Raw genomic sequence first — 26,203 nt, 5'->3', positions numbered from 1 at the left:
ACAAAGGGTTGTGGTGGATTCTCCATCTCTGATAATTTTTAAATCAACATCAGATGTTTTTCTAAAATATATCCTCTAGGAATTATTTTGGGTAAGTTCTACAGCCTGTGTTATGCAGGTCAGACTAGATCACAATGCTCCCCTCTGGCACTGAAATCTATCAATCCCAAGCAAATTTCATTTACCACCACAGAGGAAAGCAACAAGGGAAAAGACTTCCCGGAAATAAAATGAGCTGCGCAGTAGAACTTCCTGCAAACTCACTATTCTTCTTTGTACAAAATTAAAATAATCAGTCCTCATCTATGGGTCAGAATCTTATGAACTCTGATTCCATGTCTTAAAGATGTCAACTAGTGTTTTAAAAATAAATCTAACATCAGAATCAATTACTCAAAGCATCTCATATTTTCACTCTGCTATTCTGGATTTGGGATCTACTTGTTTACTTCAGTGAGCTTATATTTTCAGCTGCATGCTTTGAAAATTCAGAGGTCAATAATTACTAGAAAATGTTTTCTGTAAGACTGTTGCAAAATTAAAGAAAATCGGATAATAAAGTTTGAAGTGCAGACCTGGTTTAAAAATGGCATTATCCATGACTATTGTCTCAATTGTCAGCAGTGTATGAGGAAAAAAAGCCCAGCTTGACTCAGTTCACAGGTTAAGTTTGTAGAGCTCGCAGAATGAAACATATTTATACTTATAAACTGAGTACATTTGAAAAAGTTATTAAAAAGGCCATCAGATATGTACACTGCCATTTCTTTTAGTGTTCCCGTATGGAACTCAGGAAGCAATTCCACCGATGATGCTCAAAAAAGGAAAATACTTCAGCTCATTCTCAGCACCACTGAGCCAACACAGTTATCACGGGAGAAACATTTTTTTGTCACTAAAGAGAACAGATAGGACTGAATACACATAAGGAACAGGTCTATTAAATAATGAGGTACTCTTTTTGCACTCACTTTTCCTGGAAGAAAAACATATTTTGCCAAAGCTCAGCATCCTTTTGCACTTGGTAATATTTTCAATCAAAACTACTTAAAAAATATAAAACCTGCATTTCAAATGTTTTCTTTAGAAAGAAAAATACTACTGTGGCACCAGACTACACTTTAATTAGGCTACCCAATATCCATTTAACAAGTTGTCTAGTGAGGACTTAATGACCACTTTGTTTTCGTATTGTCGCCAAAGGTCTAACTTTGTTTCTGAACGTGGGGAAGGATGGAAGATGGGGAATAACAATTTCTCAGAGATATTGTCAACTGGTGTTAGGACCCATATTATTAAACAGACTATGAATAGAAATGATTTCCTGAATATTGATATCAATGGTAAATTTTGGGGATTTTAGAACATGCCAATGTAGTACCTGTGAATGCAAACTTAAGAATGAATGCTACTCTCATGGAATTTCATTCCACAGAAAGGCATGAAAAACCAAGGCCCAGATCCACAGTTAGTTAGGTACCTAAGTCCCAGTTTTGGCTACATTACAAACCACAAAACTATCATCAAATTCTATAATTACCTAAACTCATTCAGCATCTAAGTTTTCAGGGTGAAAGTTCCCTTGATGCCTAAGTTTCAGCCTCTGGGCACATATACTGCTGCCTCCCTCTAGGCACTTGGATGCCTATCTCCTGCCAAAGCTGCGGAGTGATTCACAAACCTGAGGAATGTAGGTTTTTGACAGCGTAAGTCATGTGCCTGGCCCAAGCTGGTGCTCAGAGCACACCTATCAAATTGGGCCCCATTCAACATCCAGCCAAAGTAGTAGTGCTGTTGGTGCCCATCTTAGAAGTTTCAGAATAGTGGTTAGAGCCCTTGGCTGGGATGTGGGAGACTTCTATTCCCCCCACTCTGCCAGAGGTGGAGATGGGAGACTCCTGTTCAATCCTCCTCTCTCAGGAGAGGGCTTTAACCACTGAGCTATGGGATATTCTGATGTGGGGCTCCCACAGCCTCTCCTGTTGAAGCAGTTCCACTGTGTATAAAATAATGAAGTGACTGGAGCAGGGGGGACTGGACCCAGCTCTCTGAGAATGAGACTAGGCTTAGCACAACCTCTTTGGGTCAGCATCTCCCACAACATCTGACATGCTGGCTTTTGTGCATCTCATTGTAAGGCAGCTAATTCTCCCAATTCATTGGATAGGAAACCTAGACACCTAACTCAGGCTTTGTGGATTGCAGTGTTATTCCTGTGATTTTGTAGGCACTGTGTTGCTGAGCACTGCAGCACCTAAGTCCGTTTGTGGATCTGGTCCCTCGGTACTAACATATGAGAAACTAATTAGAAACACAAATGATTGTGAACAGTATAGATTCACTGCTAAGTCTGAAATGCAATCATAAACAGTGTATGTGTGTATATAGACTTAACATCAACATGTTTAGTCCTTATGTAACAAGGAAAGGTGCTAATATGGGTATGGAATTTTATAAAAAAGTGAAGTCTGCTGACTACATACCTTTGATTATCACAAAACCATTCACTTGAAAGTGCCCAATTAGAATTTTACAAGACTGGATGTTTTTCTAAAAAGATATGCTCTATTTCAACCATATATATTGGAGCTGAAGCAAGAATTAATTCAAGGAAGTCCTATGGACTGTGTTCTGCAGGTCAAAGTAGACTATCACAATGGCCCCTTATGACCTTAAAATCCAAGAATATTTTGATTTTAAACACATTTACGTTCAGCAGCCATAGTTGCTTTGATTTGGAGGCAGCAATGGTTTAGTGGCTCAAAAGCAGATGAAAGTTACTGTTGACAGCTAACGGGGCTCACTTCACACAAGAGCATTTGTTTTTGTGTTAAATGGTACTCTGCATAAGACTAGATACTGACAGCCTATTCACAAGGTTTAATTACTCCCTCTCTCCTACTACATTTTTTACATCATCTGCATCCTCAAAGTAGATTTCATTTTACTCTGAATAAAAATGTCTTTTACACCAATATTCAAGTCAGCTGTCAAAGAGTATAGGTGAGAAGTTTAAAGCAATCAAATGTAGTATTTAATGCAAAGAGGATTACATGGGAGTGAGGCAAGTCTGTAGAAAAATCAAGCGAACAGCAGTCAAGGTAAAGACCATTTTATAGCACTGAAGGTAGGTTATGTCCAATAATAGAGAATCCAAGGAAAATGATTTTTGGTACCAAACAATATAGCTGGCTGGTTCACTGTAAATTAAGTATAATCTTATGTATTGTTTGAAAACATTTTAAATTTTCTTGGATAATGAGAGCTCCCACTAATGTATTTACTGTTTGGGTTACTAAACAAATTATATCCTTGTCACTGCAGTTAGTAGCATAAAGAGAGATCTCACAAATCCCAGTTATGACAAGTGGCACTGCTTCCGACGCTCATTCCAGTGTGGAAATACAGAGTAGGCAAAACTGTTGCCAAAACCAGTCGGCAAGAGGAAAGGTGAGTGCAGAGGGAACCTATGCCACCTGTAGAGTACAGATATTTTGTCTCTGAGTTCACAATCTCTACCTTTCTTTTTAGAAAGTGCTCCATTTATTCAGTTTTAAATGTTATGGCATGAAGACTCATATTTACAGATAGATTCCACTCTGGTATGGTCAAAATAAACATGTTTAAAAAGCCATCATCAAAACAAAACAAAAAACAAAAAACAAAAACACCCTCCCCCAGATCCCACTGTTTCCGAAGTAGCATTTTTTTAAACAAAAAAAATTAAACTATACATCAATTTAAGTTACAGAAACAAAAATAACCTTCATAAGATCACATGTATAAAACAAGAAATGAAATGTGATTTTATTTAAGGCAATACTGGGCTACTTCACAAATCACCACCTCAAATATATACACTGCTCCACACTACTAATTTTCTATCACATTCACAACAGGTTCTTCAATACCAAATGCTGTTTAAAATCTCCAATGTAGCAAACTATTTTTATTCACATTTCCATTATATTATGGAATCATAATAACTTTGTACCCAATTAAAAGCAATGAAAAATGTAGTTATAGGAAAACTATTTAAATTTATGACATAACTACATGTGAATACCATCCAAAGATACTGGATGTTAAAATTTACAAAAAATGAGAACTGTCAGTCAGTATGTGTTGAACATATGAAATGTGATCCTATCCAGCTTCTTTCCTGTAAATAAATGCTTTAAGCAAAATAAACTGGATATGGCAGACTTATCTAGGTTTAGTTCAAAAAGTTCTTAATTTAAAACGATTAAAGGACAATTTTAAAAACTTGATTGCTTAGTTACAAATTAAAATTCCGAATATAAATGTGTCATTTAATAGTTTAGACATACAGACTGCTGGTGGCAGCAAATGATTTACAATAATAAATATATACAAAAAATGTATCTACAAATAAAGAGTACTGTTATACATGAGAAGTGACCTGGTGAAAGATACCAATCACAGACAATTCACAAAGATTTAGTTAATGGAAAGGACAATTTGATAGAAAGCTGAAGTTCTGATCAACTATTTACAAAACTGAAGCAATGATTCTGTTCCTCAAGTCCCATAGGGATAAAAACAAATAAGAAATTTACATGACTAATGTCATGTTTCTGCTAGGTTAAATCACTTCAACAAAATAAAAAAGCTTCACAATTACTAGCATGCTTGATGGCTTCCTATTCAAAATAAAAATGTATTACAGGTCATGTTTAAAATACAGTTATCAGTAATGTGATTCCCCTTCCTCATTACCCAAAAGAATTTCTTTTGCAACTGTAGCCGCTGGATCATCCTCCCAATGTCCTTCAAGTTTTTTCAGACTGACAGTAGGTTTCATTTCCTGAAGTTGCTTCAACACAAGCTCAGTGCAGTCTTTAAGAGTCTTGTCTAAAACTATTTTTACTTTATCACTACACTGAAGTTGTGATGGATTGGCAAACTGTACAAGGGTTTCGCTTTCAGTACAGGACCACGTAATGTTACTACTTGCCAAGGAGGTCTTTTCATTGGATTTTTTTGAGTTTGAATGAGACCCTTTTTTGGTTCCACTGCTATGGTAGTCTCTCTCAGCATTTTTCTTTTGCTTCACAGCAGACTCTTCAAGGAACTTGAGGAACGACACTTCAAATCCCATAGGCTTAAATGAACTCCAATCGAAAGTTGTGGGTTGCTCTTCAGCGGTCTGAATAGCAATAGCAGTCTCTTCCTCCCTATGCATGCTACTCAGTTCAACTGCCAGTACTTCTTCAGGTTTCTCAAGTCTTCTCTTTTTATTCTGAGAGAGGTTTTTTTCTTTATTTGCTCTCTTTAAATTATTTGATTTTTGCTTTTCTGAGTGGCAGGAGACAGTTTCCTGAAAGTTACTATTTACACTGGAAGAGGTCTTAGCTGGATTTTCAGCACACGTGCAATCCTCATTAATCAGTTTAGTAATGAAGAGTTCTGTCAGTTCATCCACTTCATCCTTCTCACCTTTCTCAATTTCACTCTGTGGTAATGCAGAGGTACTCAAGTCATCATTGCTCTCTGGCAAACATGGATCAGACTCTTTCACATCACTTTTTTTATTAGCTTCCTCTTGTTCAGAGGATGCTTCCTTTACTTGTGATACAGAGTGTTTTTTTGAGACAATAAGAAGATTTCTGTGTTGTGAAGTAAATGCCTTAGATAACTTATGACATTTATAATGTCTAATTATATTACTCTCACTTGTAACAACTGAGGAACATCCTTTTATCATACAAGGATACTGTGTTACAAACCTGCTTGTACATTCAGATAAGGCATCATTTATAGCCTTTATCGAATACACATGTTTTCCACGTTTCAGGGAATAAGCCTTGTTTTCTTGAATCTGCCCACCTTTTGTATTCTTGCTTTCCAAGTTAACATTTTTCTTTCGTTTGGTCTTTATTGACAATCTGTTTCCGTCCTTTCCTGACCTATTGTGTTTCAGTCCTCTATGTTTAGACTTTATTGGCTTCTCTTGGTTTGCCTTGCTGGAAATATTTTCCTGACCTGGTGTTAATCGCCTGGGCCTTATTAAGTGATCTTTATGCCTATCATTATGTTTATTAAAAATATGTCTTAGAAGGTTTGATCTAGTCGCGTACATACGATCACAGCCCTCACAATCACACTTGTATATGCCATCTTCTTCTACTTTGTTTGGCCTTATCTTAATTCCATGATCTGTTTCAAGATGTAGAATATAGTTAAAATAGGCTGTAAATGAAGATTTACACTGAGACTGATCACATGGAAATCTTCCAACATCCAGGGCTGATTTCATGCTTCCGATTTCCTCAGGAGTCATCTCATGAAGCTTCATATAATGCTGTATCAGACTAGTAACCTCCTGAAATATTCTCGAGCAGTCACTCACTTCACACCTGAATTCTTTCACAGTCTGTTTGGTTTCAATTTCATCACATTCTTCTTTACTTGGTTCACTTTCTTCTTCAACCTCCACAGAGAAGGCAGGCAAATCTGATTTGTGAACAGCCTGGTAATGAAGAATCAGGTTTTGCTGTATTGTAAAAGCTGCAAAACAGCCTTGATGGACACATCGGTATGGTCTGTAAGGACTATATCTAGTAGGAAACTCAAGAGATTTGGTAACTGGTTTCCTGCGTTTTCTTTCTTCTTTCTCCTTCCGATGCCTCCTAATTTTGCGTACTTTTGGTTGTATCTGTGTATTACTGAAAGAAGCTGCATTATGTTGCTCTGGAGGAACAGTAAGCACCTGTGGAGGTTTTTCCAGTTTTTCAGGATTTTTTTTTTCTGGGATTAGCTTTTCTGGGATTTTCACAGGTTGTATGACAGCCTCCTTCTTTACTTCAAGTCCTTTAACCAACCGAGGTTCGTTTTTACTTTTCATTATTAGAGTCTGCAGATTTTTTATTTCAACAGGCCGTTGGGTTATGTTTATAGCTTCATTATGAGATCGTCTTCCATAAGGTCTTTTTATTTTTAATTTCACCATTTCCTCCGTTGTGAAGTGATGCACCAGCTGACAGTGTGCTCGGAGATTTGAATTTCTTGTGAATGTTTTTGGACAGGTAGTTACAACACATTTAAATGGGGCATATTTCAATTGATGCTTCTTGATTTCCAGTATCATTTCTGCAGTGTACTGATGTACCTTGCCATAGTGTTTAAATAATGCATCCTTTGTCATAGCACTATAATCACAGCCTTGGTCCTGGCAGACGAAAGGCTTGTGGACTTTGTCACTAAACTGAATATTACTGGTCTCTGAAGATGGCTGGGCCACGGATGTTTTCTCAGTTGATACAACAGCAACAGCAGAAAGCGGTGCTAGAGTATCCATTGGAGGACACTGAGACACACTATCAGACACCTGACTGGATGTATCATTTTCTAATCTCAGTTTCTGCAAACCCTCTAAAATCTCCAACACTTGAACATCATCCTTTTGAGAAGTTTCAGGTTGAGAAGAGTTACTCTTCGCAGTGATGGCATCTCTAGTGCGTACTGCGAATTGAGTATGGTTGGGTAACTTAATATTCTGTGAACAGTTTGCTGGAGGGAGTTTCGTAGTATTTACTTGTGTATTCTTGGTTGACTCAATGACAGCATCCTGGATTTCATTTTTTACCTCAAGCATTTGGGAATTCATAGCAGTCTTAATTATTTCAAGGGTTTTCTCAAAGTTTTGAATAACATTGTCCTCTGAAATCTGTAAATCAGAATTTCCTTGAGCACAGGCATTCAGAGTCATCATCTGGGAGTCACCATTTTCAGTTTTTATTGTTAAAGGAGCTAATGCTGCATGAGACTCAAGATTAGTTTTGAAGTTTTCTTTGACACTGGGCACGAATAACTGATTGTCAACATTATTTAGTTTTTGTGTAAGATTTTCCACTAACACCTGAGACTCACAGTTTGCCAGTAAGTTTGACTGAAAATTATCTGTTGGTACTTGCACACTCCCTTCAATGCTTTTGGCTAGAAGTCCCATTGCTGTTAAATCATTTACTACTAATTTTTGTGAAGAGTTAGGTGCAAGCAAGGGAGTAGCTGCTTTTTTCTTTCTCTTTGACGCACTGCTCCCCTTCTTATTCAAAGTATTTGATCCTGAATTCTTGGGACTATTTATAACAGAAACTCGTGAACTATTACCTGCAAAATTCTGTGCTGCTGCAACAGAATTAGGAAATGAGCCAGAGCACAAGCCATTTTCAATAGTCTTTACCATTAAATCATCTGTTGCAAAAACAGGCAAATTGTTGCAGTCATCCGATGAAGGAATTTTGTTGTTTAGGGCCCGGTTTTGGTTTGTAAGTAGGGTACTTGGGTTGCAGACTGTCTGCAAGAGAGAGGATACAGTTGGATTGGAGAGAACCGCTGAATTCATTTGAGTTGTACCAGTGACACAGCTAGTTGTAACTATATGTGGAAGCATTTCAGTGTTATCAAATGTACTTGGAATGCCTGCAGTTTCCAAGGCTTGTTTAATAATTTCATTTCCTTCCTCATTTCCACTCGGATTAAAGTTAGCCACACTAGCCCGTGGAAACATGGTCTGCAAAAAAGCAGCTGAACGATTTTCAGCTGTAAGCAACTGTAGGAATGATGGATCTTTAAAACATGCTTCTGGATTGAATGTAGACTCCTGGGGTTGCTGCAAGTTTCCTACATTTGAGGAAAGAATCATACTGGCAAGTAGAGATGATTGTCCATTAGTCTGCAGGGCTTCTGGAGAAATTTCTGATCCCTCAATGGGTTTACAAACAGACCGTTTAGACAAGTGACCACCAAGTGATCTGGGATTAGTAAAAACTCTGAAACACCTACTACAGATAAATTTGCCATCTCTAATTATTGCTGGCCATTTCGCTCGCTTGTTATGTTTTGGCTTCCTTTCTTTTCCATTTGGACCCCGTCCACGATCCTTCTTCACTTTTTCTGAAGCTGGAAGTTGGGAGGTGGTTTCACTGAAGTTATTTTCATTATTTGCTCGAGAAGAAAAGATTGGTTCATCAATACTTTCTTCCTTTGGAAATACAGAACTAGTGTTTCCTTCTAGCTGTGATGAAAAATGATTTGTATTGTTTTCCAGCTGTGAGAAGACTGAATCTGGGACATGGTCTGCTGGTGAAGGAAAGAGAGAAATGGAATTGCTTTCGGCAGGTAAAGGAAGAAAGGGATCTGAACCACTGTCAATATTCAAAGGCATAACTGTTTTTGCCAGATCTTCTAATTGTGAAGGTAAAGTCGTACTAGATAGATTTTCCATTTGGGAACATAAAACACTCTCAGGTTCACTTTTAATACAGACTGGATTTATGACACTTTCCACTGTTGGTATCATTGGATTAGATAAAGTTTCTAAGTGGGTTGGGAAAAGTGTATTTGAGACATGTTGCAAGTGACTCGCACAAGCAGAATTTACATTGGTTTTGTTTTGTGATGTAAAAGCAGCATTACTGGGGTTGTCTACTTGCGATGGCAAAAAATACAAAATCTTTCCATCACTAGGCATATTTTGCAAATTGCTGGGTTTTCTGGTTTTCTTATTCTTACGTTGCATTTTAAAAGCAGCATAATGATCAGGGTGTGCTGCCTTCATATGTTTGCCAATACTCTGTGAGGAGTTGTAGGTTCGAGTACAGCCCTCAACTTGACAGTTAAATTTTTGAACTGGTGCTACCTGTGGTACAGCTGGAACTAAAGAACTGCTTAGGGTGGACTGTGACGGAAGAAATATAATACTCTCTAATGTCTTCAAGGGCAAATTAAATGGATTAGTTGCACTCTTAATACTATCTTGAAGTTCAAGTTTGGAAATGGGTAAATTGTTTCGAAAACCTGTCTGATTCTGCATGCTGAAGGGCATCATATTACTTACTTGTCTTTCTAGGCTTTTTGATGCAAGAGCTTCTGGTTTTGGTGTGTCTGAATTTACAGAAATGTTTTGAATATTCTGGGATTGACTGAAACAATTCTCCTCCTTTCTTTCCTGGAAACCTGGAAGACAATCACTGCAAGAATCTTCTGCTGCTGAACACAACTGCCGGACTACAGATTTACTGGTATCTATTTTACTGCCTGCAGAAGCTAACTTTCCTCTTCTTACAAAGTTATCCCGGACCTTCTGGCTAAGAATAGGCATCCTGATATTGCTGATTCTAATTGTTGCTTCTTTCTTTACCAGACCAGTGACAGAGTGCTCCAAACCATCAACAGAGAGGGAATCAGCTTGCCTCAGTGCATTGGCTGATTTATTTGCTCTCTCTGTCCCAACTGATTCTACTTTGATTTGATCCCACACATTACTTCCTGCTTCAGTAAAGTTACTTGTGTTATTGTCTAGGGGAGAGATCAATTCCTTTTTCACAGTGATCCCTTCAGGGTTTTCATTAGCTTTTGAAGATTGAATAAGATCAGTTCGATTAGTCTGGCCTTCAATCTCTAACACTTTTTCAGGCTGCTTATTATGATCTTCACCATGTTTTTCTAGTTCATTCTGAGAACGGTAAACTTTTCCACAGCCTGTAAATTTGCAGGTATAGGTATTATAGTGTTGTGCTTCATGATCATAGAGCAAATATGCTTCTGAAAACACTCTGCCACATTTAGGAAACATACACTTTGCTCTAAAGACTTGATGTTCTTTTCTATGAGTTAACAGCTCAGCATAACTGTTAAAACCTGCTTTACATTTCATCTGTATGCAGATGTAGGGCTTGCTGCCACAGTGCATTTGTAAGTGATCGTTGAGGTGAGTAACACTTACAAAATGTCGTCTACAGTACTGGCAAATCACTTTTTTGCTTTGCATTTCAAGAAAACGTTTTGCTTCTTCATTATCTTTATGCCCTTTTGCATGTGCAATCAAATTTTTAAAGTATTTAAAACCTTTTTTACAAAATGTTACTGGACAAGTGAATTCATTTACAGGCAATGGTTTTTGAACTGGTATTATCTCTGGTACATAAGGTTTATCTTTGTCATCATTTTCATCATCTGAACCATCGTTATCGTTGAACACTATGAAGTCTGCTGAATAAAGACTATTCTTTTTAATGGGTCGTTGTTCCTGCTTGGATATGGCATCAGCCTTCTGATTCTCACTGGTGGTTGCTATTTTAGGAGGTCTTCCCAATCTTCTCAGTGGTTTCATAGCAGCCAGTCTCTCTTTGCTGGACTTCTTAACATGTAGAGTTACATGAGGAACAAAGGTTTCTTTAGAATTAAAATTGTGTGCACATATAGGGCAACTGTAAATTCCATCTTTATAGTGTTTCTGTGCATGCCTAACTATTCTATGACCAAGGAATTCTTTGTCACATAACACGCAATACTGCATGTAGGCTTGCCAGTTCCTAAACCTAGCTGATATGAATCCCCGCTCTCTCAGTTTTTTAATTTCTCTCTTTTTCTGCTTTTCATCTCTTATGCCTTTAAGCAGGCTTGTAGCTTCATCAAAATTGCCAGCAAGACCATTCAGAGAAGTTTCTTTATTCTCCTCTTGGCAATCTTCGACCTTCTCATATACTTCACTGTCATTCAACTCATCTATTGAAGATACAATGGATGCCTCCTCTCCCATCAATGCAAGACACTGACGTTTTAGAGTTTTCCAGTCCCAGAATTCTGGATCAAAAGGCCACTGAGTTTTCAATACAAGCAAGAGCTCGCACCGTAATGAATTTGGTATTGGAAGATTCTCTTCATCATATTTCTGGTCAGGCTGATTATACAGCATTTCAACAGCATAGTATGCATCCACAGTGGGCTCAAGAAGAAATTCACTTAATTGACAAGCACGTTTAACCTCCAAATCATCGGGCAACAAACAGGAGATAGTCTTGCAAATGGATATCTTGACATCTGTGTTTTCACTGGATTCCAAGCGCAGTGCTTTCACACACAGTTCAATACAGGTTGCAAGTCCAGCAGCTTCAATCTGCAATGTACAAAGACACAAATTTTAAAAAGTCAATTTACTTCAACTGTTTCTGCATTTGTTATTACAAGATTATTTTCATAATTAAATCCTGAATTTCAAGAAATTGTAAAGGCAAATCATAATAAGGCGTTTATTATTCACATATTAAGTTAAAAAAATGATAACTTAGTAGCTCACACTGTAGAACTGTGCACCACAATGAAATAAAACCCTACTTTGCTTGGGTTACTTGGTCTCCAGGCTGGTAAAGGAATCTGAAACACTAGCCTTTTTAAAATTCACACATAAGTGAAAAATGCAGTAGGCTCCCCCTCATGTTGCCCTGTTAGGATTACTTATTTCAGGAGTGTGTTCAGTAGTTCAGTCCTTGTACTAACGAAGTACTGGGCCTTTCCCAAACAAAACCGACCAATTATGCCAAATTGTATGTTATAATTTTGAGAGGGACTCTGTTGATATCAGATTCATTTCACTTAGGACCTTCAACTTAGGACTTGAATTCTGGTCACAGATGTGGAAGGTAAGTGTGGTAATCAGTAAGTCTTCTAACCTTCCCAGTTACACTAATTATAGCAGTACACACAGCACCCTGATCATCATTTACACTAAGGCCACTTTACACCCCCAGGCAGAGACCTGGTGGGATAAGTCTCATGACTAGAATATTGGTATAGAGAGGTATAGCTTATTCAAGGACAAGCAGGGTAAAAATGGAAGAGGTGCTGCATCATATAATCAAGAATGTGTACACTTGTTGGCAGATAAAGAATCAGGTGAGTGGCAGACCAGTTGAAAGTCTCTGGGTAAAGATAAAACAGTAAAAATTAAGCCTGACATCCTGGTAGGGATCTACTATAAACGATCAAATTAGAAAGAGTAGGTGTATGAGGCATTTCTAGATCAAACACCACAAATATCCAAAGCAGAAGACTGAGTAGTAATGGGGGATTTTAACTACCCGGACAACTGTTGAAAAAGGAATACAGCAAACACGACATTTCCAATAAGTTATTGCAATGTATTGGGGACAACTTTTTGTTTCTGGAAGTGAAGGATTTAACTGGAGCACAGCCATTTTATATCTGATTCTGACCAACAGAGAAAAATTGATTGTGAAGGTGGAAGACAATTTGGATGGAAGTGACCATCGTTCTAAGGAAAGGAAGGAGTGAGAGCACAATGGCAAAAATAAAATAGACTTAAAACTAAGAGAACTGGTACATAGGTCCCATGGGAAAAAAATCTAAGGGATAAAAGAGTTCAGGAGAGCTGGGTGTTTCTCAAGGAGACTATATTAAAAGGAACAACTGCAAACTATCTTGATGCAAAGGAAAAACTGTCTGAGGCCAACATGGCTCCATCAGGATCTCTTTAGTGACTGCTAAATCAAAAAGGAATCTTACAAAACATGGACAAATTGCTATGAAGGAGTGCCAAAGAAAAGAACAAGCATGTAGAGACAAAAACAAAAAAACAAAGGAACAAAATGAGTTACATCAAGCAAGGGACAGAAAAGGCAATAAGAGGTTCTTTAAATATATTAGGAGGAAAAGAAAAACAAAGGGAAGTGTAGGTCTTCTGTTTAGCAAGGAAGGAGAGCTAATAACTGATAACATCAAGAAGGCTTAGGTGTTTAATGCCTATTTTCTTCAAATCTTCATTAAAACGGTTATTGTTGACCAGATTCTCAACACAATTAATATTAAACAACAAGGGAAAAGGAATGCAAACCAAAAGTGGGAAAGAACAAGTTACAGAATATTTAAGTAAATTAGAGGTATTCAAGTCATGAAATTCATCCTAGGGAATTTAAGGAACTAGCTGAAGCAATCGGAACAATTAGCAATTATCTTTGAGAATGACTGCAACACGGAAGGGCATATGTAGTGGGGCCCCGCAGGCGTCAGTTTTGCGTCCAGTACTATTCCATATTTACATTAATGACTTGGATAATGGAATGGAAATGTGTAGATAACACCAACCTGGGAAGGTGTGCTATCACTTTGGAGGAAAAGATTAGAATTAAAAACAAAACTGACAAATTGAAGACTTGGGCCACGTCTACACTACAGCATAAAATCGAAATTATTGAAACCGGTTTTATAAAACTGGTTTTATAAAATCGATTTTATGCATCCACACTAGGGCACATTAATTCGGTGGTGTGCGTCCATGTACCATCGATTTCCGGAGCGGTGCACTCTGGGTAGCTCAGTAAAAGAATGAGACCAATAACTTCGATTTCCGTCCACACTAATCCTAAATCGATATAGTAATATCGATTTTAAGGTTACTCCTCTCGTTGGGGAGGAGTACAGAAATCGATTTTAAGAGCCCTTAAAATCGATTTAAAGTGCCTTGTAGTGTGGACGGTTACAGGGTTAAATCGATTTAATGCTGTTTAAATCGATTTAACGCTATAGTGTGGACCAGGCCTTGGTCTGAATTCAACAAGAAGAAATTCAATAGCCTGGGACAAAGTACTTCACTTGAAGGAAAAAACCCACGCACAACTACAAAATGGGGAATAACTGACTAGGTAGTTGTACTGCTGAAAAGGATTTGGAGGTTATAGTGGATCAAAAATTGAATATGAGTCAACAATATGATGTAGTTGCAAAAAAGGCTAATATCGTTCTAGGGTGCATCAACAGCAGTGTTATATGTAAGACACAAGAGGTAACCGTCCTGCTCATCATGGCACCGGCGAGGCCTTAGCTGGAGTACTGTGTCCAGTTCTGGGCACCAAACATTACTAAAGATGTGGACTAACTGGAGAGAGTCCAAAGAAGAGCAACAAAAATGACAAAAGGTTAGAAAATCTGACTTATGAGGAAATGTTAAAAAAAAAAAAAAAAAGGCATGTTTAGTCTTGAAAAAAGAAGACGTGGGGGGGAGGGGGAGAAAGACACCTAATAATAGTCTTCAAACATGTTAAGGGCTGTTATAAAGAGGACAATGATCAATTGTTCTCCATACCCACTGAAGGTAGGACAAGTAGTAACAGGCTTAATTTGCAGCAAGGGAGACTTAGGTTAGCTACTAGAAAAACTTTCTAACTATTGGGCTAGTTAAGCTCTGGAATAGGCTTCCAAGACAGACTGTGGAATCCCCATCATTTGAGGTTTTTAAGAACAGGCTGGACAAACTTGTCAGGGATGGTTTAGGTTTACTTACTCCTTCCTCAGCACAGGGGCTGCTACTTGATGATTTCTCGAGGTCTCTTCCAGCCCTACATTTGTACAATTCTGTTACATTTATATTCACTTTAAGGTCCGGCTACACTGCTGAAGAGTGTAAATGAGAAGTAAGGTGATTGTATTTATGAATAAACAGTCCTATTCCTATGTCTTAAATTTCTACTATCAGGGAGAATGATTCATAGCTCATTCAGTGAAGACTTCCTGTTTTTAGGAAAAATATTAGGCATATAATGCACATGGCTCAAGGTCTGGACCACAATTCTTCATGCAACCAGTTATTTCTACCCAATCCAAATTTAAAAAGTAAATTAACCTTAAATGAAGGAAGTAGTAGGAGGAGTATAGTCCCACAGGATATACTAACTGAAAACAACTTGTTTTTCCTCTTAAAACAATTATCTATGGATCCAAAGTCTATAGAACAAAAAACTCAAGGGAGGACAAGACAAAGTGATTAACATTAAATAATACAACCACGATGTAGAGAAGACTTGGAACAATGGGTGACCCTACATACAAGATTAACTGAGATACACGGATTGAGTTTAGGATACAGAATCAGTTCTAAATCCATAAAAAGCAAAATACTTCAGGGTTAATTTATAACTTAACTCCTCAAAGCAAAATCATACCCTTAATGGTGAATCATAAAGCAACAATCAAGTTGTTTTTTGCCTTTTACAGTTTGTTTAAAAGATTGAGAGTCTCAAATTTCCCCCCTCAAATCTTTTTCTTTCCCATTTTATTTTCATTAATATTTGAAGTATAAAGAGTTATCAGGTCCTTACATTCCTCTCTTCACTAAAGTAACTTGTCAAGCTATTTGGAGCGTAGGACTCATGTTACAGGAGGGTGTATCCTCAGCTATAGCTCTCCTGTCTCCCAGCTGCTGAGCTGCAACATCTATTCCCCCTCATGTCTACAATGAAAAGTTGTAATAAATTAAATCAGTTTAGCTACTGCAACCCTTTGTGTGGACATTCTTAAGTCAATTTAAGGGTGTCTTACATTGATTCATCTTAAGTTAATTAATTATCAACTTTAGCCAAATGGCTATGAAAGACTCAAACCGATTTAAGAAAGTCTACCAAAAGGGGGATGCAGTGATGTAATTACATCAGTTTATATACCGATTTACTTAAATTGGTACAACTTGCATAAGTAGGCAAGGCTTAGGGCTCGAAGGTTTAATGTACTTGCTAGCTGACATCCAGAAAATTTTCAAATCCTGATCTGATGTTCCATTCAAAAGGCCATGAAAAAATACACCTTCTAGAGTATCCTTACCTCTGAATTAATTACTTTAATCAGGAAGAATACATGATAAACCGTCTTAGTTAACACCGAAAGTTGACGACACCTCTCTAGATACACTTGTACAGAAGGCTCTACCCTTTGCTGCAGTTTGCTCCAGAAGAGTGTCAATTCCCTGGAAACAGAGAGTTTTAAAAGACAGAATAAATGGCAGTACTAACACAACCACTATATTTGATCAATTTGCAGTTCTTTTAAAAAAAATATGAAGGATGAAAACAGGATTTATGCTGCCTCTCTAAAATACCTAACAATTCATACTTTCTTTTATAAAAGATCAGGGTTCATCTGTTCTGGGGTTTATTAATAGGAGTATCAGATGTAAGACACAGGACGTAATTGTTCTGCTCTACTTGACACCAGTGAGGCCTCAGCAGGAACACTGTGTCCAATTTTGGATGCCACATTTTAAGAAAGATGTTGACATACTGGAGAGAGTCCAGAGGAGAACAACCAACATGATAAAAAGTTTAGAAAACCTGAACTATGAAGAAACCCTGTTTTTTAACCTATGTTGAGTCTTGAGAAAAGATGACTGAGAGGGAACTTGGTTAAGTCTTCAAATATGTTAAGGGCTGTTATAAAGAAACGGGTGATCAATTGCTCTCCATGTCCACTGAACGTCGGACAAGAAATAATGGGCCTAATCTGCAGCAAGGGAGATTTTGGTTAGATATTAGGAAAAACTTTCTAACTATAACGGTAGTTAAGTAGTGGAACCGGTTGCCAAAGGAGGTTTTTAAGAACAAGTTAGAAGAATATCTGTCAGGGATGGTTTAGGTATACCTAATCCTGCCTCAGCATGGGTGGATGGACTACATGACCTCTTGCAGTCCCTTCCAGCCCTACATATTTATGATTCTATGTTAATGCATAGACTTTATGTACACTTTATTATATTTAATTACTCTGAAATCTAGCATTATAAAGTTAGATTGTTACACTTATACTTTTATTCAAGTAAAAATATCGAGGCCAGACTGCTGCTTTATAACAAAATAAATTAGAAAACACCAAAACTGAAGGTGTAAACGACAAGAATGTTTTAGATAACCAGTGGAATGATATACAAAGATTGGTCCCAAGCCTACAGCAGGATCCATTACTGCAAATCCCTGCTCTCTTTCATGTCCCATTATCTTCAAGTTATACTTCACATAGGTACAGGAATCAGCATTAGCAAATCCCGGAGCAGGACTGGGACCAAACCAGCAAGTTACCAACTTTACCAGACTGAAGTTAAAGTTCCAGTGGGTCAGCTGTCTCCCAACAAGACCTGCCAGTTGCCCTGGATGCCCAGTGAAAGCTTGTTTTAACTACCAAATACTGTTAAACTAGCATGTGGCTTCAATGTGGAGAGATCTTGCTGGAAGAAGATTTCATATGAAAACCTGCACATTTTTCAATACAGGCAAAAAGAAGTAGGTGACTTATGTGAAAAGTGCTCTTCCAGACAACAGAATTGTTGTCTAAAATTGAGACAGTTTTCATTACAGTGTTGACCACCTGCCTAACAGATGTAAAATTATTTGTTTCCACAACGTAATACAGTTAATTTATTGTTAAGTTAAGTGACTCAGCACTCACATCATCTGCTGATGCCTGATCCACAATATGGCCTTTGAAACAATCAAAAAATTGTAAGGTAATGATGGTAATTATTATGGGTTATTACAAAAGCATTAAATTTTATATTAAGCTTTTTCTTTTGTTTTTTCAAAAAAAGTTGACAGGTCCTATTCCTTCCAATAGATTTTAAAGTGTCAAATGATCCAGTTTTACTCTTAGAAACAAACAAAAAGAGATTCTAACTCACCAGGCACAGTACATCTCTCCTTGCTGTAGCTGACGAGATAAAAACGCTGCACATAAAATTAGAGCACTTTTTTCATCTCCATCAGACTCTAGGTTACAGATCATTTCTAAGGCATCTTTGCAATCTACTGCTGCGATCTGGAGAGGACAAATACAAGATCACTGACTAGATGGTTTTCAAGCATGTGGTAATATGGTGCTCTGTGGAAAACCAGGAATAAGGAATTTAATGAACATTTTCAAACATCTTATTTTTCAATTAATTGCTTAAAGTAATTCAAGAGCTTCTGGATAGAACACGCATGTCAAAATACTGGATCTGCCAAAAGTAAAAGGAAAGCTGTACACAGGTAAAATGGATATAAGCATGTATCTGAAAGATATCGTAAGACTTAATGTTTACGTGTCTACAGTAAATTCATCCAAAGATCTTAAAGCCCATTATTCATATTATACGTAAAACTACACATAATAACAGTAATGTGTATCTCTCTCTCTCCTTACATATCAGTATAATTAATGAGTAGTTTTAATAAACTTTATATTACAGCCTGACTTCTATACAAAAAGATTTACTTACTGTTAACTCAGATTCCCCATCCAACTCAACTTACTAAAATCAATGATGCTATTGCTGCTCAGTAATGAAAGGATGCGAAGGTTAATATAGGAGTATCACTGTATCTTCCACAAAATCAAAAATAAAGGGGGCAAAATAACCTGCTTACTGAAGGTAGATTAACTGAATGTTTTCCTAGCAGATGTGTTAGATTCTTTTTGGTATTTTTATTATTTAAACTGGGGGTTATAGACTAGTAATGTTTACCTCCTAGATTTTGATGGGAAACACATCCTGCCAACTGTACTATGGTTGGTGTTCACCATTAGGCCAAGGGCCTATAGATAAGTAGAGGCCTATTGTCAAGTAAACCAAAGCTCTAGCAAGCTTTAAAAATCATTTGTAATAATATTATTAAATGTGTAACTTTTATTAAGAGTGGAAAATTTACTGAATGAGGCAGGGTTCTCTATTACTGAACAGTGATTATATCCTAACCTAACAAGGCAGTGGTTTTCAACCTGTGGTCTGTGGACCCCACTATGTCTAAGGGGTCTACGAAAGTTGACTATGAAAATAAAGTTCTGGATCCCAGAAAAGGCATTCTGTTTTTTCTGATCATCAACAGTATGTGAACCCCCGGCCCTCTTACAGGTCAAACTCTGGAAGTGTTGTCGTTACCACACAAGCCCAGTTTAGCGCCCTTTCTTACACTGCGTCAAATGCCGTGCTGAGCATGTTCAACATTTATAGCTGAATTCTGCTGAGTCTGTTTTCAGCCTAAGATTCCTATGGTAGGGGTCCGCAGACCACAGATCGAATTTCTAAAGGGGTCTGCACCTCACTTCGAAATTTTGTAGAAGTCCACAAATGAAAAAAGGTTGTAAACCAGTGTAATAGAGCAATATAATCCCCTCTGATCTTGGTACTTTTTCTTTCTCCAATAAACTAACAATGCCTGTACCATCCCTCATATTTTTTCCTTTTTCCTCTTTCCACACTTACCAGATCTCAAATATACAATCCTCTCTGATTTTGATCCATTTCTCTCTCTTTATGGTTTAACATATTATCTGCAAAATATTGTTTGTTTCTCTAAATACCAACTATTACTATAAAACCCCTCAGACCGTCTTTTTCCTATATAAATAGTCAAGTTATGTAAATCTCAGATTTTCCTCATTTTCTCTCTGAGCAGTATCAAATACTGCTACAAAGCTCATCAACATTTGCTGATTTTTCCACTCTAATTATTGAAGAATAACACGCTTCCTCAATTTCGAGGAGAACTGCCTCTCTGAGTCACTAACTTGATTAAGGGGAGAAAATATCAGGTAGAAAGAGTCTCTTTAATTTATCTGAGAAAGGCATAACAAGAACCAATGGTGGGAAGCTGAAGCTAGACAAATTCTAATTAGAAATAAAGCACACCTTTGTAATAGTGAGGGTGATTAACCACAGAACATAGTAGGGGTGGATTCTCCATCTATTGATGTCATCAAATCAAGACTGGATGCCTTTCTGGAAGATATGCTCTAGTCAAACACAATTTATGGAGTTCAGTATATGGGTAATGATGAAACTGTCTGACTTGTGTTATAAAAGAGGTCAGACTAGATGATCTAATGGTCCCTTATGTCCTTAAAATCTCAGAATCCCTGACACAAGGGCCACACCCCTCTGCCAAATTTCATGTCTTTGTTCTAAAACATGGGGGCAACTAGAGGCTTCCAACATTTTTAAACACACGTAGAACATATTTTTTCTAGCCTCTTTCCTGAAAATGGCTGAATAGTTTTGGCTAACATCTTCCAAAAAATGTCAGCCTAAGACACACACTCAGCATAGAAAAATTCAGCCCAAATGGTTAAGCTTTGGCATATAAGTAACAGACAGCAGGGCCTGATAGACAACCTTAATAATAGGCGGTGCCATCAGCCATGCCTATAATAAAGGCCAGGTCACTGAAAGAACTTTTGATAACTTGTAAATAACCCAGTGTTAAACTTGGAATAAGGTTTAAAGGAACACGACTATGAAATATTTATCCGACAGAAATTTACAGTAACTAAGTCATAATACAAATTGTTTCTCTGAAGATTTACAACTCATTCTCGTTATAATGAATTTTGCATAAATTTGTAAGTTTTTTTTAAAAAGGGAATTTAAAACCCATAGTAAGTGACTAGTAGAAAATGTGAAGAAAGAGCTGCAAGACAATTGTAAAGATTTTGAAAACAGAAGACTAACATGACATATAATCAAAGATAATTGAAAAAAATATTTTAAAAAGGGGCCAGATGTATCTGTAATCATTTTACTGTAATCCTTGTATGTACCAGGTAAAACTGTTCCACAAGTGACTTTACTTGTGAGTGGATACTTCAAATCAAGTGAGTGAAAGCCTAGTGAACACTACTACTAAAATACATATACTCAGAACTGCAGAACCATTACCAAAATTGGCCAGCAGGATGGAAAATACAAGTTAAGTAACTGCAGGTATTCTAATTAACAAAGTACATATTCCTGTCACACATTACAAAAATGATCATAGCCTCTTTATTATCATAATTTATAGCTGATAAACAGAGGGGCCTGTGATCAAAGCCCCACTATACTAACCAGTATACAGAAACATAATAAGAAACAGTCTCATCTCTGAAGGGCTTACAATTAAAACAGACAAGAAGAAAAAGGATGGAAGAAAGTGAGTATTATTTTCCCCATTTTACAGAGGGGAACTGAAGCACAGAGAGTTCAAGTATCTTGTGCATTCACACACAGGAAAGCTGTGGCAGAGCCCGGAACTGAATCTGTATGCTAGCAGTAAGCCTTGTTTTATTTAAAAAAAAGGAAAAAAGATTTCCAATTCCAGTTTTACAGAGAGCCTTAAAATGAGCAATTTTGCAGAAAAGAAACAAAAACCCAACAAATTGCATACTATGTTTTATATACTGTTTTTAAGCGAGGGATTTCTTTTCTATAGGAAAGAAAAAACATCGTCATCAATACTGCAGTACCTATAGAAAAAAAAATCACAAACTAAAAGTAATGTTTACTCACCTCCTCCATTAGCTTTTCATTTGGTGATCCTGAACAAAGACAGACCAGGTAGGTTTGCTTAAAATTGCCTTTGGTGCTGATTTCTGGGTGGTCAGAGCACAACTTTGCCAGGGAAGTTGCTTGAGTCAACTGCTTTGCTTTCATTAGATGTTTAATTCGCATATCGAGCAAAATGGGGCCTTCAAACACTAAAAATTCATTCACTTAAAGAAAAACAAGACAAAACGTTACATATAAATATTTCATGAAGTGTTATGCAGTTAACAGATGGAATTTAATCATATTCATATGTAACATTTAAACAGAGTAAAAGGGCACAAAAGATAGGGAGCACTGGAAAAAATGTTTTTTCTAATACCTTGCTTTTGTACTGTTCATTTAACCTGCCACTGGTCACACTACATTTCAGGCTGGAAATCTAAAACGTTCTCAAAGAGGCTAAAGAATTTCTCAAAATTAATAAACTGATATGTGTTTGGAATTAAAAGCTTGCATTTTCTATTAGCATTTCTGCCATCAATAACATGCTTAGTCATCTTGCTAAAATGCCCTCTAATGACTTGTTCAAGGAAATGAAAATGTTGGTTGAGTGTTCATAGTTAAGGATGAATCTAGATTTCCTATTTTCTACCCATCTCTAATTTTTAATCATTCTACTTTATTTCCAAAAATGGGACATGTATTTTAAAGTATGAAGTTGACAATTAGGAAAGTGTAGCATTAATCATATGCATATACTTCTTAAATAAACAAAATTAGATTTTCCCCAGTCTTGTAATTTTTTGGTGCAAATGTTCTTGGCAATAGTATGTTTTCACAAAATCACATTTCGGAGATGCAGTTCTTTAAGCATTCAGTTTTAGTTTAGCAAGTTATTTAAGAATAGGAATGGTTCAAGCTTGACAAGCCAGTTTCACAGGAATGGTCTTGACAGCTACCTATTGTTCTAAAATTATGGAACATCATCAAAGTCTTCTGGCATTATAGAGAAAGAGAGGGAAATGGGAAGGTGGGTGGAAGGTGTGAGTAGAAGAGAAAAGGGGCAGAGGAGAGATGGAGTGTGAATGGTTTACAGGGGATGTAAAAGTGGGGAATGTACTTTATCATCTGCAAATTTTACTACCTACTTACTCGCCCTAGTTTCTAGGTCATTAATAAATATAATAAACAACACATGGCCTAGTATGGAACCTTGGGGGCATCACACTGTTAACCTTTTGTCACAATGAATACTGACCATTTAATCCTACTCTTTGCTTTGTCTCCCCTAGACAGTTTCTGGTCCATTGCAATAATTTGCCTCCCACTCTATGGTCACTTGACTTCTTTAGTAGCCTCTTGTGTGGACCCTTGTCAAGGCCTTCTGGAAGTTTAAATTATGTCAACCAATTTTCCTTTACTCACTATTTTCCTTTGAAGAAACCTTGCTGGTTAGACCCTCCCATATCATAATCTTCCATGTGTTTTGTTATTCTTTTTAATTATAATTTCAACCAATTTGCCAGGTATTGATCCATGGCCACGGCTCCTAGGCACTACAGTAATACAACTAACTAAATAAGCAAGCCTTACTGGTTTATAATTCCCTGGATCTCCTCCAAGAGCCTTCATTAAATATAGGTACGCTACCCTTCAATTCACAGTCTATAATACAAAGTGTGTCCACATAAGGGGGCCGTATCAATTTCACTAAATTAGTTTCAAAACCAGTTTAGTTAAATAGATACAATTTTCTCATTTAAGAGTGAAGCCAATCTCACTTCATGTAGAATCAAAACAAAGTGCATTGAATTATGTCTTGTAGATGATAACCTAGAACTGAATATATATTATACATTTAAAGATTTAACAAATCTTATGGTGGGACATTTCCTTTTTAAAACAGAAGAAATGCTTCTTCAATGTCCATTTTTCAAGTCTCTTATCAAAAAGCATTCATGTTCTTCCTAAGCCACAAATGACCCAGTGACTAATTGCATTTGTTCATTTTTATCCTTGCTTTTTCATCCACAGGTCCCAATAATCCTTTAAACTGCCGTGTTTACTGTTTCAGCTAGTCTGCCTTGCATAAACATTGGAACATGTTCTGTTATCTCTGAAATATGATATAAGATGACCTCGGACTTAAAACTACACTTCTAACTCATGAGTCTTCCCTCTAATCCATATGATATTAAAATTACTATATTTAATATTTTAATGCCAAGTTTTTGACCTTGCTCTTCAACTCACAGGCCCCAATAATCCTTTAAACTGCCGTGTTTACCGTTTCAGCTAGTCTACCAGGCATAAATATTGGATTATTTTCTGCTATCACTGAAATAAGATATAGGAAGGTCTCAGACTTAAGACTACACTTCTAACTCATGTGATATCTACACCCTCCTCAAGTGATATTGATATTACTACAGTTAAAATTTTAATGTTAAGCTTTATTTTGCACTTTCAAATACAGTATTTAATTTCAGTTTTGCTTATTCTGTGATCAGGATCTGAACCTGTATTAAATTAGTATATTCCAAGACAAAACTCAGTGAAGACGGAGTTAAAGGTGAGAATACATGTCAGTAATTTATGGGGGGGGGGGGAAGAGGGAAGAAATCTTAAGAGCACAGTAGTTATCAAAAAACCCAAACATCACAGATGTATTAATTTCAGAGGTTAAAATAAAAAAAATATGAATGCACGGAAGTTATTAGCTAAGGTACCATAACAACCTTAACTCTGCCCCAGGACCAACGCCTCAAGAAAAGCTAGAAAAATCCTGAATGCTCAATTTCAATGTTCATCTCTTCGTCCACAAAAACTAGCATACCTTAGCAGAATGAGAAATAGCTTACCAATATCTTGATTTATTGAAAAATATTAAGTATAATTACTCTCCATTGTTCATTAAGGTTCACAAACTACCAAAGCCTGAAGATCTGACCTAGACCTGAAGAAGAGCTCTGAGTAAGCTTGAAAGCTCGTCTCTTTTACCAACTGAAGTTGCTCCAATAAAAGATATTAACCTCACCAACCTTGTCTCTCTAATATCCTGGGACCAACATGGCTACAACACCACTGCATACAAAATCTAGCATACAAAGTCCAGATCATGACATTATAGCATTCACATGGGGGGTAAGAGGAAGTGAGCAGAAGCCCTGGGCCTAATGTGGACTATACCAAGGTCCCTGGGAGTGAGGGACCAAGGAATTCTGTGGGGTTCTGGGAACCTAGGGAACCTTATAGAATTTAGGAGTTTTCCATAGTCCCTTATTCAGTACGCTTCAAGAATCAGCTTCCCATTGCTCCCTCCTCCTGATCAGATCACTGGACCTAATGCAGATGGTAGTAAGTCAGCAAGAGCCAAAGTAAACTTTAACTAGGGTCCACAGCAGCACCTGTGGATTTAAAAAAATGCCACGAGGCAAATCTTGGATTAGTAACAGAAATCAAGGTATGAAACCTATGAGAGCGAATGAAGCTGAAGAGTATGAGTCAGGTGACTTGGAGAAGCCATCTGGGAAGTCAAAATGGCTGCAGAATTTAACAATGTCCAGGATGAAGGCTGTGGGCTTGAAAATTTTGTAGGCGCTCATGCCAGGGTGAAGAAGCAGATTGCTGGTGGGCTACTGGAGCTTGTGTTGTAGCCCAGCTAACTATGCTGCATTCTGATGAAGCACTGGGCTGTCACCTCCCCACTGTTCATTTGTAAAATATGGTAGAAGACTGTAGTGTCCTTTAAATAAAGTAATTCTGTAGTGTTACTTATAGAAATAACGGATTCAATTCTCATTATTTTTGCTTGATCCCCATAACTTCTTCCTGATGTCAAAGTTGTGCCACTGCTATGGAGAAAAACGTTGACACATATAACCCCCCATGCCCCGTATTAAGAGTTCCTCTAGTGATAGCTTCTCCTGAAGCCAAGAACAGATATATGAGGGGAGCGAACACTGCACTGACACAGATCCTTTTTGGGTGAAAAAAGAGCAACCTAGAAGTAAGTATTGCAGATCTTGCTACTGGTAGCTGAGGGAGTGACAGAGTCAAGTGAATAATTCATAATCATGTAATTTTATTTTGCTAATTTAACTTTTTACTGCTTGCTGAGTACGCGCAAGCTAATAGAAGGTCTGTTAGTAAACTACTGAATCAATATTTTTGCACTCAACTCTGTGCACTGATCATAAGTAGTTTCTTTTAGTTCATATCCAGTATTTGAACTGTTTTGATTAGTCAAGTAAGTTGTATGTGGGCATTTCTGTTTCCTGACTAGACGGACATAGGAAATACATCCAGATAAAACACAAGCGTCTATTTCCTTATATATCT

The 26,203-nt window shown here is 37.2% G+C and overlaps 1 protein-coding gene across 2 annotated transcripts in view; it reads right to left on the bottom strand.

The window, feature by feature from the left end:
• Positions 1-3,096: 3,096 nt before the first annotated feature.
• Positions 3,097-26,203, bottom strand: part of ZNF292 (zinc finger protein 292) — a 67,080-nt gene continuing 43,973 nt past the window's right edge. Inside the window, exons 5-8 of one of the 2 annotated variants that reach the window (XM_030555883.1) lie at positions 21,884-22,086; positions 18,260-18,396; positions 16,417-16,558; positions 3,097-11,923 (exon numbers count right to left, since the gene is read on the bottom strand). In XM_030555883.1, the coding sequence (XP_030411743.1) occupies positions 4,712-11,923; positions 16,417-16,558; positions 18,260-18,396; positions 21,884-22,086 (7,694 nt within the window). In that variant the 3' untranslated portion in view covers positions 3,097-4,711. Of the gene's footprint in view, positions 11,924-16,416; positions 16,559-18,259; positions 18,397-21,883; positions 22,087-26,203 lie in introns of those variants that run through there. The other variant, XM_030555884.1, reaches the window with a different exon arrangement.

This window comes from Gopherus evgoodei, chromosome 3 (assembly GCF_007399415.2).
Source record: "Gopherus evgoodei ecotype Sinaloan lineage chromosome 3, rGopEvg1_v1.p, whole genome shotgun sequence".
NCBI classification, from domain to species: Eukaryota; Metazoa; Chordata; order Testudines; family Testudinidae; genus Gopherus; species Gopherus evgoodei.
This window is presented reverse-complemented; position numbering and strand designations above follow the sequence as displayed.